This window comes from Hippocampus comes, unplaced genomic scaffold, assembly GCF_001891065.2.
Source record: "Hippocampus comes isolate QL1 unplaced genomic scaffold, H_comes_QL1_v1.1 scaffold174, whole genome shotgun sequence".
Lineage (NCBI taxonomy): Eukaryota > Metazoa > Chordata > Actinopteri > Syngnathiformes > Syngnathidae > Hippocampus > Hippocampus comes.
Genome location: NW_017805983.1, coordinates 3,741,033 through 3,755,856, shown reverse-complemented (window position 1 = coordinate 3,755,856; position 14,824 = coordinate 3,741,033). Strand labels below are relative to the sequence as shown.

The window sequence follows — 14,824 nt, the reverse complement described above, 5'->3', positions numbered from 1 at the left end:
TGTGTGTGTGTGTGTGTGTGCTTACATCTGAGATCAAAGTTGCTACAGTGGAAAGCCCCCCGTTGTGAAAAATTTCTTGCTGCAAACATGATTTCGTTGTAGAGGAGTTTTACTGTAGCAAGTTTTCATCAAAAATTAGACATATGATTGGAATACTACCCCATTAAGATTATGCACAGTGTTAAGACTGTGCTTAAATATATGAAAAAAAACAACAATTTATTTATATCATTCAGTTCAAATGTATTGCAAATAAACGTTAAAAATGGTACCTGAATATATGTTGGAAAGCAGAGTTTGAAAAAATTAAGTGGAAAAGTTTTGTTCTTGAAACTATTAAATATTTTTCGAATTGATGAATTGGATACAAATTTTATCTTGCATTAGTGTATTTAAAAATGTTGTTGTTGTTTTTTTTTGTTTTTAACTACCCTGATTGGTATTGTTTAGTCGTCTAAAAACAATGAAGCAATATCACACAGGAAGGATTGATTCTGTACTCGCCAAATGTTTTGGAACTGATTCAGTTCCTGCTTTCTCATTGTTTTCCCAAAGCAAAGGCAGATGTTTGCGAATGTTCGATTTTGATTAAACACAAAAGATAATCTGTCTGCCTTCATGAAGGACTCCAGAAATCAGAATAATAAGTACAGTCATAGCAGACTTGATCTATGCTTTTGTTGGAAAATTGTTTAGAGCAAAGAACACAATAATGTGCTTTGGCAGATAGTTGATTCATTCAATTTTATAAACATTTCTTAGGATGTATGTGTACTCCATATTAAGCCATGTCATGCTAGGGGGAAAAAAAGCATATTTTTGAGATTGTCGTGGATTATTACCCGACTACAGTGATGTGTGTGTGTGTGTGTGTGTGTGTGTGATACATACATACATACATACATACATACATACATACATACATACATACGTGTGTGTGTCTGTATATATATGTATATGTGTGTGTATATATATATATGTGTGTATGTATATGTGTGTATGTGTGTGTGTGTGTGTGTATATATATATATATATATATATACATATGTATATATATGTGTGTGTGTATATATAAAGATGTATAGGTTAGGTTAGTGTATAAATAACAAAATACAGTCAACATGAAATATACATGTAGTACTGTATATGTTGCTCGATGTGACTCGCTATTGTTCAGACTTTCGCTGCCTCTCGCGGACCTTCTGCGGCATTTTCACCATTATTTTATTTATTTATTTTTGGGGGGTGAATACTTTTGAAAAAGCCGCGATGCACTGAAACCACGATAAGTGAACCGCAAAGTAGCGAGGAATCACTGTATTTAGAAGTTGGTTGCTTGGCAATATTCTAACCGTTTTTGACTTTTTCTAACTCACCCAAGTTTCTTGAATTCTTCTTTAGTCTTGCAGGGTCAAGAGCTTTGTGACCGCTTTCTCAACCCCCGGGGTTTGGTGAACAAGAGCAGCGGTGTTCTGCAAAATAGTAAACTGGCGGAGGAAGTCAAACAGCTTCAGATTAAAATCACGCATCTTGAAAAGTAAGACGAACACATAGAATGAGTGGCGCCGCTTCAGTTAGATTTCCTCTTGACATGTTCTGTTCTGCTCCACCCCCAGCGTGATTTCTAGCCAGCAGGCTGACCTGATCAAATGGAAGAACAGAGCGCTCAAGATGAAGTCAAAGGCCAAAGTGGATGTCAAACCGTCACCGCCATGTACTCCCACCAAACAGGGACTTGCCGTGTGCTCCGACTTCTTGCCTCAGTCACCAAAGAAGTTCGTAGTTGCTTCCCAGAAGGTCCTTGACTCCCCAATCAAGCTGTTGGAGTCACCAAAAGTGCCACTGCTCGACTCTCCAAAAAGCAAATTTTTTGACAAAGGCGCTAATCTGCTTCCTGGAACATTTCCCAAAATGTTCTTCGATAACTCCAACCTTGGAATCAGTGCAGGTAAACTCCCTGATCAAATCCCATGTTGTAGGGCAGTTGATGTGTAGCTATGTCATAATAAGGCTGTTTGTCTTTGTCAGAGCTTTCCCATGTTCTCGATGGGACAAATGCAAAGACAAGTAAGAAAACCTTTATTAGTCTCGCAATGGTCTAACTGTGGTCAGTCACATTTTGGCTGTTAACTCTTTCATTCCACAAGACGTACTTGTAGTCTTTTTAAAATTAGGCCCCGCCTACCAAGGAGTCCAAGTCTTTTTTTTGCATCATAGAGAGGAGGAGTGTCTAATGCAATCTGTGAATGAGAATAAGCCGTTTGCATTGTAAATCATGTAAAAAGGCGACCAGTAGGTGGCAGTGGTGCCTCATGTGCTTGAAATGTATGCTTTTACAAAAAGCTATTTTTCTCCGTTTTTTTTTTTTGCCCAGTAATCGCCATTTTCTTGAAACTTAGCCATTTTTTAATGCCAATTGCTGAAGAATGGAAAAAGATTTTTTTTCTGCCGAAAGAAGAGAGTCCAAACTTTATTTTGGTAGGCTCAATGTTTATATAGCATTAGAACCAAATATTCTGTGGGCCTTGCAAGATCAGTCAAAATCCAATAAAACGCTGGGATTGAGGCAGTTGCTCCAGTGAAAATGGCTGGGAGTGAATGAGTTAATTAACATTTGGTCACGTTCCTAAAATTAATGGCTCAAGTTATTCCCCCCCCAAGCACAAAAATCGAACCGAATTCTGATTATAGTCATTTATAATTTCATTTCAGGTGTGGAATTGAATGACCTCTTCAACTAACCATAAAGCCGATTTTTAGCGGCAGTATTCAGCATCATGAGATGTTTAAAGCAAAATATTTTGTGAAAATGTGACTTCGGCCATTACTTTTACAATAACTATTTACATTTGACTGCACTGACGCATTGTGTCATGCAGTACGAGGTTGCGGCTCAACACCAGTGATGTCCTCTTCATAAGCTCAGGGTGTCCAAAATCTTCCATCCGTAATCAGCTGTTTTTTAAAGGCCCGTTGCAGATATAAAAAAATACACTCTGCTTGTGTCAAGTTTGCCTGTATTGTACTTCTTACTTTCAAAACAGTGAACACTCTTTTGAAGATCAGCATTATCGTAAAGATTTCCCTTGTTTTGGTTCTGAATGTGGAGATTCCAGCAGTCCGTCGACTGATCAGCAGCGTGTTGCCGTCACAAGTGCAGAGGTGCAGGGTTCGATTCTGCCCTTCCTGTGCCTGTGTGGGTTTTCTCTGGGTACTCCGGTTTCCTCCCACATTCCCCAAAAAATGTGCGGCAGGTTACTGGAACACTCTAGTCTAAATAGTCCCTAGGTGTGAGTGTGCGCGCGAATAGTTGTTCGTCTCGGTGTGCCCTGCGATTGGCTGGCAGCCGTTTCAGGGTGTCCCCCGCCTACTGCCCAAAGACAGCTGGGATAGGCTCCGGCACGCCCGTGACCTTTGTGAGGATAAAACGGATTAGAAAATGGATGGATGGATGTAGAGATTAATTTCTGCAAAGCTGTGATGTAGCAGAGATGTTAAATGTGAAGTCTAATACACACAAAACAACAATTGCTTAGGATACAGTAACTTTACCTCCACTGGATTTATTTATTTATTTTTTATTACCGTGCGTAATCAATAAATGAAAGATGAAGAAGCCTGAAATGGCCCTTAAATCCTTCTCTTCTGTTTGGACACCCCTGGTTTGAAGTGTCAAACAATTTGAAAGACAACAATTGATCAGATGGTGGCTCCAAGTTGTGAAACAAACACACTGGAGGTGTTATCAGCACAATTTTTCCAGAAATTGTAAAGTGGTGTAATTTCAGCAGGTACAACACTTTGGGATTGGTTCATGAACACCAGTTATTAATGACTGCCTTTTTCGCTGTTTTTACAGATGCCAACCCGGATGGGTGCGCCTCTCAGCCACCGGAAGCCCTTGAATCCTGTATTACACAGTGAATACAACATTGCTTTTCTTCCCTTTTTAATTATTCCTTTTAGAATTCAATAAATTCACAAAACACTTTTATTCCTGGTTATTTGTTGTGATTCTTATACTTGGAGCACTTTAAGAGGTTTATTACACACACGCACGCACCTTTAAAAATTCTATGTTTTGAGTGTTGTAAAAAAATGGAGAAGTACTGTATTTAAATTTCAGTATTTGTTTGGAGAATTGTTTTCAGTTTTGTTGGAGTATTGAGCTATTTGGTTACTTACTCCTGTTTTTCAAGATTTGTGTTTACCATATTTACCCTCACAACCTGTTAGGTTTTTTTTTTCTTGTTTTGAAGGTTCTCATAACATTTCTATTGTAGTGTTGCCTTCAAACCAACAGGGAGCACACTAAGCCCAGTTGCAGAATTATATCATTTGAATCTTTTAAAAATACAAGATTTGTGCAGATTAAATACAGTGCCCTTGAAAAAGTATTTTAACTCTTAATTATTTTCCCCCCCATAATTTCCCCACTTAATTGTTGAAGATTTTCAGACAAAGACAACCTAAGTGAACATTAAATGCAGTTTTTAAATGTGTGTGTGTGTGTGTGTGTGTGTGTGTGTGTGTGTGTGTGTGTGTGTGTGTGTGTGTGTGTGGATACAAAATCTGACTGACAGCATCTCTGTCCGAGAACATTTTTCGACATACCTGTACCCGCAAAAATGTTCGTATGTACCGTTGTTCGCAACACGAAAGTTCGTAAAGCGGGGAGCGCCTGTATACACCAATATCCTAACCTCTTGGGCCACCCTCAGCAGCACCAACTGAAATCAAGTGTTTTCTAAAACTGTTAATGAGTATTTCACATCCATGGAGATATTTTGACCCACTCTTCCTTATAGAATTACTTTTAAACCACCTGTAAGGCATTCAGAATTTGACTTGCTGGTGTGTTTTGTCTCACTGTCCTCCTTCAGAATCCGATTGTGTTTCAGCCTAAGGTCATAAATTGATGGCCAAACATTGTCCCTCAGGATTTTCTGGTAAACAACAGAATTCATGGTTCCATCAATCGCAGCAAGTCATCCAGGTCCTGAATTAGTTGAGCAGCCCCATACCATCACACTGCCACTCTGGTATGATGCTGTGTTTGGTGCAGAACAAGACACACATTTCCAATAAGTTCTTTTTGTCTCTATTCTCCCCAAAAGTCTTGGGAATTGTGTGTGTTTGTTTTTAGGGCAAAAGTAAGACAATCATCCCCCCCCCCCCATGGTCAGCAGTGGTTTACTTCTGGGAACGCTGCCATTGATGTCATTTTCACCTACTCTCTGCCTTAGTATTGAGTCATAAAAATTGACCTTCACTGAGGTGACAGAGACCTAGAATCAGTAGTTGATGTTGTCCTGGATTCTTTTGATGATCTGGGCGAGCCTTCGCTTTGCTATTGGGAGTGTTTTTTTTTTTGGCCGACTGGTCTCCGCTGTTCCATGTTTTCTCCATTTGTGCGTAATGGCTCTCATTGTCATTCACCGCAGTCCTAAATCCTTGGGTGTGGCTTTGTAACCGTTTCTAGACTGACAGATTTCAGTGACTTTTACTCGCATGTTCTTGAATTTCTTTGAACCATGGCATTTGTTTTGCAGATTTTTGAGATCTTTTGGCTGATTTCATTGTGTCAGACAGGTTTTCTTTTGGTTAAAGAAGTTAAAAACTCATAAGTTGCTCTTGAAATACAGTATATCATGCCCATGTTAGGTTGGAGCACAATCCATCAGAATGATCATCATCTATATCATAATGTAGGCAATTACGCAATATTGTTAAGACTGGAGGATTTTAAAATGAAATCAAATAATAATTTGATTACCAATTGAGAATAAAAATAATGAATGATACTTGGACATTGATTCCCTACCCCAGTACAAGCGCTATGCAAGTTAAGAGTAAAATTACTTTCATTTTGCCGTGTTATCCAAATGGCTATTATATATAGTGAACAATAAAGGTTTTTTGATTTTGTCACCGCCCCCCCAACCAACCACCCCATCCCAAACCCCCATATTTCATTCTGTACTTTTTCCTTTTTTTTTTTTTTTTTTTACTTTGGTATGATAAAATATGGCAGATTGTTTGAAAATAACCATAAAGTTATAATAAAGGAGAACCAAATCAATGCATTGGGAGGTTAGGTACCACGAAAGAAAACAAAAATCATCTACAGCCCAATAGACTAGTGCGCAATCCTGAATTCAAAATACTGACTCCAGCAAGAATCACGTTTTTAGGCTCCTCGTTCAGCAGGAAGAAGCTGGGAAACGGTTTTATTTGCAGACATGTTAAGAAACACACATCAAACGTGTCACCACGGTGGGGGTGGGGGGGGGGACCTCCGAGTCCTCCCCCCCATCTTCTGCCCCCATCAACATGTGACAAGAAAAAGTTTAAATTTGGTTTCAGAGGATCAACATATCAGTGTGGAGACGTTCCGCTGTCAGGTAAAATGACAGATCGCTTTAACTGTTTCGTGACTTTGAACTCTGTGACGTTAAGAAGACAGATTGTTTTTGTCAAGCAGAGAAAAAAAAAATGACCTTGAACCGAAATTCCTTTCACAACCATGAACAATCTAAAAATATTCACCCCACCCCTCCCTTCAGAAGTGAAACTGATGGAATTTAGGAGACCTAATGTCACTACTAGCTAAGAAACATTAGCACATACCTACAATACATATTTTTGTCTTTATTATTCAAATAGAGCTATCATTTAGCAAGCATTGAGGTCCAAAGGTGAAATGGGAATATTTGAATATGCGTAATGAAAGGCAACATATGAAAGGTGCCGCTTGCTGTTGTTTGAATTCTGCTTCTTTTGTTCATTTGGCGATGTTACATGTTATGGTGCTAATTATACAAGCGACAGTCTTTGCACCTTCAGAGAGATACAAACACGACTGTTTTTGACATGTTCATTTAACGTTCCAAATCAAATGTAAATATGCAAAGTGCGTCCCCTTGGGATTTCTTTGATATGCAAATTCAAAGTGCTAACAAAGGTAGAGGAGAAGTTTAAAGTCCCTGTAAAGCGAAAATACATCTCTTGTAAATTTGACACACCACAGAGAAGTCACACTGAATGGGAGCGGAACAAAATGGGAAGCGTTTTCACTGGGGCTGGATTTATTTATTTTTCCATGTGGGATAGGGATTGGACTGATGTGAAAATTTGTTCCCGTGTCATCCTCTAGTACAGACTATATACTCTCTTTGCTCTAGCAGCATAAAATATCTCTGTGTAGTTATGTAAAATCTTTGTCCATTTTAATTCATCTCGAAGGTACGTCTTTGCCACTCAGGTAGCATGCACACGTGATGTGCATTGTCTAAAAATCACTTTTCAATTCGTGGCCCACGAGACATCTTGAATTCACTTGCATCTGGAATTCAATCCATCCATTTTCAAATCCGCTGTTCTTGAAAAGGGTCGCAAGCGTGCTGGAGCCTATCCCCGCGGTCATAACTTTCAACCTGCTCTTGAAACATCCTCCGATACGAAAGCAAATCATGTGTGTCAGCTTCCATGATCCTTGCAAAACTCTTGACGTTTTGCAATAATTTAGTTACCCTGTTGACACTCACATGAACAATACATGAACAAACAACAAAAAAATAGTTGACTTGTCTGATTTCAAAACTAGTCATGCATCAGTTTGTTGTGTACAAGTAATAAAACGATGAGATGATTAAACATTTGTTCGGTTTCACTGTTAGAAAGGCACTCCGAGGGAAGACGTAACTCCAAAGTGGCCCATGACAAAAACGAATTTGAAACCCCTGATGTAGAAAGTAGAGGCTCGAGTTCACCCATGACTATGAAGTGGATAAGCAGTTAAGAAAATGGATGGATGGATGTCCGATATGTAAAGTGTTAAATTCTAAATGTTATTCATGGTGGTTGATCATTTGTTCCGCAGGGCTCATGCTAACTTCAACAGAGGCAAACAAATGGCAGCTGCCAGCAGTCATGCCAATTTCTTCAGGAATTTGATGCCTTTCGGGTAGATTTTGCCTGTTTATTTCCAAGAACTTCCACTTAGCGCTTTTCATTTCTTGGCAGTCGGCGATTGTTCCCCCTGCATCCTACGCAATGTGCATGATGGTTGTTAAAGCACCTTTTGTGCCAGGTGAGACGGAAGTGGGCAGCGAATCCTGGCGTGTGACTCCTTAAATTGTACCGCGGTGTCTCTTTTCGACATAGTACCTGACAGGTGAGAAAGGGCATTGTGTCTGCGTTAGCAAACATGAGGAAATGGATTCAGGGTGCATGTAAAAAAAACAGCCGGAACAGACGTAGGTGGGTGAATTTTTGTGTGTATATGTGTGAGTCTATTGATTTGTGCAGGTGTGTGTGTTTGTGTGATGGAACTGCCTTCAGGCTCCTCTAGGCGTACGAATACGAGATCAGCTAGAGGGCACTTTCCAGCATCTTCTGATGATTCTCCATAGTCTTCTGTTTTCTTGGGACCCCTGGAGCAAAGATGCACATGTGTGTGAATGAGCGTGTTTGTGACTTCATCACAAGGATTCGCAAGAAGGGTCGTGACGCAAAGAACGAGATCCCGGATACAAGCGGTCAATATGAGTTTCTTCCGCAGGGTGTCCGGGCTCTCCCTTATAGATAAGGTGGGAAGCTCAGTCATCCGGGAGGGGCTCAGAGTCGAGCCACTTCTCCACGTCGAGAGGAGCTGGATGAAGTGGCTCAGGCATCTGATTAGGATGTCTCCTGGACGCCTCCCTGGCGAGGTGTTCCGGCCACGTCCCACCAGCAGGAGGCCCTGGGGACGACCCAGGACACGCTGGAGAGACTATGTCTCCCGGCTGGCCTGGGAACGCCTTGGTATCCCCCGGGAAGAGCTAGAAGAAGTGGCTGGGGAGAGGGAAGTCTGGGCTTCCCTCCTAAAGCTGTTGCCCCCGTGACCTGATAAGCGGTAGAAAATGGATGGATGGATAGATGGATTCACAAGAACTTTGCCAATGGCAGTCCTAAGCATGCACTCAGAGATGACCGGTTTGTTTTTATGATATAGTCCAGGGGTGCCCAACCAAACTTTTTGGACCGAAGATCTACTTTTCGATCAACTAACCTCCAGGGATTTACCCTTACCGGCATGCACACGCACACACGCGCGCCATGATGAGAAACAGCCTGAAACTGAGGCATGCGATGCACTTTTGCAGCCTGTTAACTATCGTAGCTCCCACGTACTGTTTTAAAGTGCTTCCCTGGGCCTTCCTAGATTCCTATTCTTTGTCGGTGACGAATTCACGCGCCACCGTAAATTCAAGATTTACCTGCTTTATTTTATTTTTTTCAATATATATATATATATTTTTTTTTTGTGAAAATGAGACTGGTAGGATGATTAGGGTGCAGCGTACATTAACACAAAAAATATATTACTAACATGTACAAAGACACACAAATGGTTGTTTGTTTTTTTTCTCCTCGACACTCCTCGGAATTGAGTCGAATGTAGCCCGAAAACAATTTTTCTTTTTTTTTGTTTGTTTTTTTACTGGCCCACTGCACATTCCACTAATATTAAATCCAGCCCAAGTACACGAGCATTTTAAGCTGGTAGTGAATTCAAATCAATAAGCAGTTGGCAAAAAGTGATCAATTCATCCAAAAAGTGGCTTAAATCTGTTTAACGCCACTCACCACGGAAGTTCATTTTACTTTAAAACAAAAAGAATTAACTTTGTGTATTTAAAAGAGCCAAATAACTGCCTTAAGGAAGGCCCCATTAGCTTGATGCTATAGCCGATTAGCATCTGATACCGTGAATACAATGTGAATTTGAGGGTTCAGAAAACAAGTTGACCTGATAGTATTGCTCAAATGTTTTTGGGGGGAATCCTCCCTCTCTGCCCCATTTTATGCCTCTAGTTTATTTTTTACCTCATTTCCAGTACGTTTTAAGTGATTGCACAATTCCCCCAGAATACATTAAACTGTAAACATTTTGTTTCGGGGGGGCGGGGGCACAGATATGAGGGGAGGAGGGGGGCGTGAAGTGAGGCTATATTCAAATCGGGTTCGCAGTTTCAAGACTCCAAGCTCCAGCTTTGAGAGAAGAGAGCTTTATAAACACACACATTTCTGTTTTTCCTGTGTGTCGTGTTGGCCAGTCTTGTTGAGTGGCGGGGCGGTCGTCTCCCTGACAGGGTCAACTCAACTGGTTGTGATGGCAGCCTTGTCTCAGTTGGCTGGTTCCACAGTAGGCAGGAGAAAAGAGTTCAAGTTTGTCGAGCAAGTGCACAGACACAATTTAATTGCACATCATCAAAATAACATTGACTTTGAAGATAAATATTGTGGGGAACATGAAAGTTATCTGTGACAACAATAGCCGGAAACAAATTCACGTCAGTATTCGTGCATCTGCAAGAAGTGAGTACACCTCTCAAATTTTTAAAATTTTATTTTTTCATGGGACAAGCCTGAAGAAATTACTTGTTGCTACAATGTCAAGTAGTCTACATCTTGTATGACAATGTAAATTTACTTTACCTTCAAAATAAGTCAACACACAGCCATGGCTGTCTAAGCAGCTAGAAACAAAAGTGAGCACACCTTCAAAGTAAAAATGTCCAAATTGTGCCCCGAGTGTCAACATTTTGTGTGGCCACCGTGAAGGGCATTGTCACATTACACTCTAATCTTCCAATTTGGCATGACTCAAACGTATTGATTATTTTCCACAACTATCAATTTCTAAATTTATACTCAGTTTGCTATGTGTTTTTCTTGAGGTGGAGATTTTTTCCTGCTTCAATTTCTGTTACACTGTAAGCATTTGGATTCTCTCACTTATCATACAGCCCATGAGTGTTTATCTATTCAGCATTTATTGCATGCATGCTGTGTTGAGTTGGAAACACGTGAATTGGCACAAGATTGCTTGCTCGGAGGGGTTATCCTTCACTTTAAGAGTGAGAAGGTGAAAGATGAGAGAACAAGTGACTAAATAGGGTCAGTATTAAATCGGTCTAAAAATGTGGACGGAAGAGTCGCAATGTTGGGAAAAGCTTCAGCATGGTTACGTTTAACAATATTGCAAAATGCAATAGATCTCTGAATTGCTTGCTCGAAATGAAGACAAACTTTGTGCTCAATAAACAAAGTCGGCCAACTGTCATAAAAACGAGTCAACCATCCAGGATCATCAAGTGCTATAATGTTGGACGCTTTCATTTTCTCTGAGCTCCTGAAGTCGTGTCATTATGAAGAGGAAAGGGGAAAATTTCAAGCTGCATTCACCTTTTAATAGCCGACCCAAATTTGAGCCAGCTCACTAGGATTTTCTTCGGGAAATTAGAATTAACAATGACATTTAAACTACTACAACACAAATTTTCATTTGGGAATGCGAAACAAATAAAAACACTTTTGTGCTTTGCTATGTTGCTTTGGAACAGTGAATTTGGAACTTTCCGGATCACACAAACTATTTATCTCACGAAATGAGAATGATGAAAAATGAACAGATTGTGAGCCTTTTTTTTTTCCAGTCTTTCTCTTTAGTTTCTTACATTGCCTCTGATTTTGTGTCTATAGCCTGACAGGCCACTTCCGCTTCATTCTTCTGTGTCTGCCTGAACTACTCATGCCCATGATGCCATCCTCTCCAATGTATCCAAGGACTTTGCTACCTATGTTGATTGAGAGCTCGGCTGTGGTGTGGATGCATTCTATCGATATGTTCCGTGTCCTACAGCTGACCGGTGACAATTACATCAGGCTTTTAGACCTTATCACCTGTGTGACAAGATGAAAGCCTTCAGCCACCCATGACGCAAGTGGTGAAGCCATTGTGTTTCACACTTGGTCTGGGACCAAGAGACCAGCGACGTTCTGTCTCATTGACTTAACCCATGATAGACTGAAAGAAGACTGGGCAGAGAATTGCTCAATTTCTGCCTCGGGACATCCTTTGAGACCGCACAGATGCGTTTGGTGCCTCATAGCTGTGAACGATGATGTGGAAAGCACTGGGATGTGTGAGTTCAGATAAATCTAAGACCACATGTAACACTGGCTGAGGTGCTGGAAAGCCTGAATCACTGATGGGGGTGAAAAAGGATCTCCTGAGGAATTCAGTCGTCGAGCATAGCGATTTGAGCCGACCTGTGCGTTAGGTTTCTTGACAATACAGGATGTTGCGCGTGACTGCTAAATTAAATAAAACCCAAGTGGAAATCTGCAATCAACTCCCTGGTTTTGGAGGTACTCACTTCTTTTCACTGCACCCATGAAGACTCCCTCCTCCCTCTGCTAATATAAAAACCTGGTTAAAGAAGACAACTCTACATAATGACTTCTTTTGTCCCATTCGAATGTTCTTCTGTTGTCATATATTAATCATAAGGATGCGCAAGTGGGGGTTGGCCACAACAGTCTGTAAGAATACATCACAAGCCTACCAGGGGACCACTTTGTACTTCCAATATTTGAACTGTGGAGACAGAGACATGACTTCATGTATCTTGTGATGTAAGAACGACCACAATTCATGAATTTCAAACACTTTCATTTGGGGTTAATTTCAACCATAAGCCTTTTCCTGATAGATTTACAGTGGAGTTAATGGTGATCACGCCATTAAAGACCGGAGAGAAAGATGGAGACTGCAGGTAAACTCCAAAAAAATTGGTGCATCTAATAAAATTCCTTGGATATGTGCAGCAATTAATATTTGCACTTCTGTCTCCTGGATCAAATTTATAAACTTTCCTGCAGATTCAAAATGAATCAAAATGGGTTTGCCTGTTAAACTATAACCCGTCTTGCACTGGAGCCATCTCCGCACGAAAATGCTGAATTTTGCATGAGTGTCCAAGCATACAATTTCCCAATTGTGTTGTTTAGTGTTGCTTCCTCGGGGCATCTTTTTCTGCCCAGAATGAGAATACGAAAAGCTAGTGCTGTCATTATATAAGCAGGCCACAACACAATAAAGGGCAGAGGTCAGGACATGCGAACATACATTACTTCTCCCAGCTGCAGGGACCAAACAGGAAGCTCGGGCAGCGGAGACAGTTTTCACTTCCTGTTACTGAAAGAATTATAAAAGTGACTCCCAACATAAAAAGTCAGGAACTTGATCCTATAGTCATAATAACATTTGAATCTTAATATTTCACTTTCCCTAATAAGGATGAAAACATAGTTTTTGGAGAAAATCAACAAATATTGATATGTCCCGCTGTTAAGACAAGGGGAGCTAATTTACATAACAACCAGTCCTTGTTATGATGATTATTATTATTTTTTTACAATTGTAAACCACACTAAATCAAGTGAAAGGCCTGTCAAAGTTGTATCAGTCAAAATGTTCCACTTGTAATGAAAGGTTCAGAAATTACTTTAGTATTTTGCAGCTAGAACGATGTAAATTGTGAATTAAGGATTTTTGAGTTTATGTTTCAGTCAGTCAAGTTCATCCGGTTTGTGCTGCAGAATTAGCACTTTGGTGATGAAGAAAAGAGGATTCATGTCGACATTTTTCTGGAGTGGAATGAAGCTTAATTTTAGTCAAAGATGAAAAAAGGACACTATCATTTGATGTCCTTGCAAAGTGGAAAAAAACAGCATGAAGAAAAGTGTCGCAAACAACCCCAAAAATCGGCAAAAAGGATATGTAAAATGAAGATTCAAATGTGCATCAGCTGAGCAGGATTAAAAGGGTTAAACTAGCATATATCATTTCAAAATGTTTGAGGAAAAGAGTAGACAATGACTGCAGTTGGCCACACTTTAATCTTGCAATTGAAAGTTATGGATTTTTTTCCCCCTAATGGATGCTACTTCGTCTAGCATCTTTTTCATGCCTACACATAACTGCATGTTTGAAGATATATCCACTTAAAGCCTCCAGTAGCTGGATTGTGCTGTATCTCACTGGGTCATCACAGGGCTTTTTCGCCATCGTGACAATAAGGCACTCTAAAGTTGTCGCGTCAGCCCAAAGTCCATGTCCACACACTGTCAAGTTGGACTTTGAAAACTCCCCGCTCTTCCGCCTTCCTAACCGTGTTGTGCATGCACTCAAGGCAGACAACAAGGCTCTCCAAAGTGGCCACACTAGCCCAAAGGCCCTGTACTCACACTGACGGTCAAGTCAATCTTAGAGAAAAATAAATTCCTCCCACGTTGATAGTCTGCCTTCCTACTTGTGTCATGCACGCACTCAAGGTGACATTATGATGAGGTCGTTGGAAACATTTCTCGCCTGTACGATCCGCCTCTACCGGTCTTTATAGCGCTTTTATTCTTTTTCCTTTGTGTATTTTAACCATAGAATATCCGATAGACTTTAATCATGCGCCAGTGAGATGTTTTAAATTGTGTGAAAAACATGCGTAGTACATCCCGTAATCACCATGGGAATGAGTTCTTTATTAACTGCTTCACAGTACATTTATGCTACAAGTCTGTACTCAAATTGATTTTGACATGTTATGCTTGAAGTCTTTGCAGACATCAAGTGGTGGTGGGGTTAAGTGATCACAATTATTTTCGATGACATGAAATAACGACTTCAAAAGGAGTAATAAAGAAGGGATACAATTTATTTGTACCAGTGTGAATACTAAAACGTTTTTCATTGTTTCTACAATAATGTCATTGTACTTAATTATGAGCTAATCCCACGAAGGATCATGTGGTCAGGCCACACAAAAAGGTTTAGTGGCTGGCATATGACTTTTGACTTGGCAATTTCGGGCGGATAAAAACACCTGACACAACACGTTGATGTGCATTTGTGAGTGAGTCTGCATCCTTGTGGCCACCCGCGTTAAATCATGTTGCGCTGTCTTGCTTTTGGCACGTTTTTTTTTTTTTTTTCAGA

At 40.3% G+C, this 14,824-nt stretch overlaps 1 protein-coding gene across 1 annotated transcript in view; it reads left to right on the top strand.

The window, feature by feature from the left end:
• The window catches only part of cenpe (centromere protein E), a 29,706-nt gene extending 25,718 nt beyond the window's left edge, over positions 1 to 3,988 (top strand). The window contains exons 43-45 of the mRNA XM_019890661.1: positions 1,402 to 1,537; positions 1,617 to 1,948; positions 3,860 to 3,988. Of these exons, the coding sequence (XP_019746220.1) occupies positions 1,402 to 1,537; positions 1,617 to 1,948; positions 3,860 to 3,924 (533 nt within the window). The 3' untranslated portion in view covers positions 3,925 to 3,988. The remainder of the gene's footprint in view (positions 1 to 1,401; positions 1,538 to 1,616; positions 1,949 to 3,859) is intronic.
• Positions 3,989 to 14,824: the final 10,836 nt, after the last annotated feature.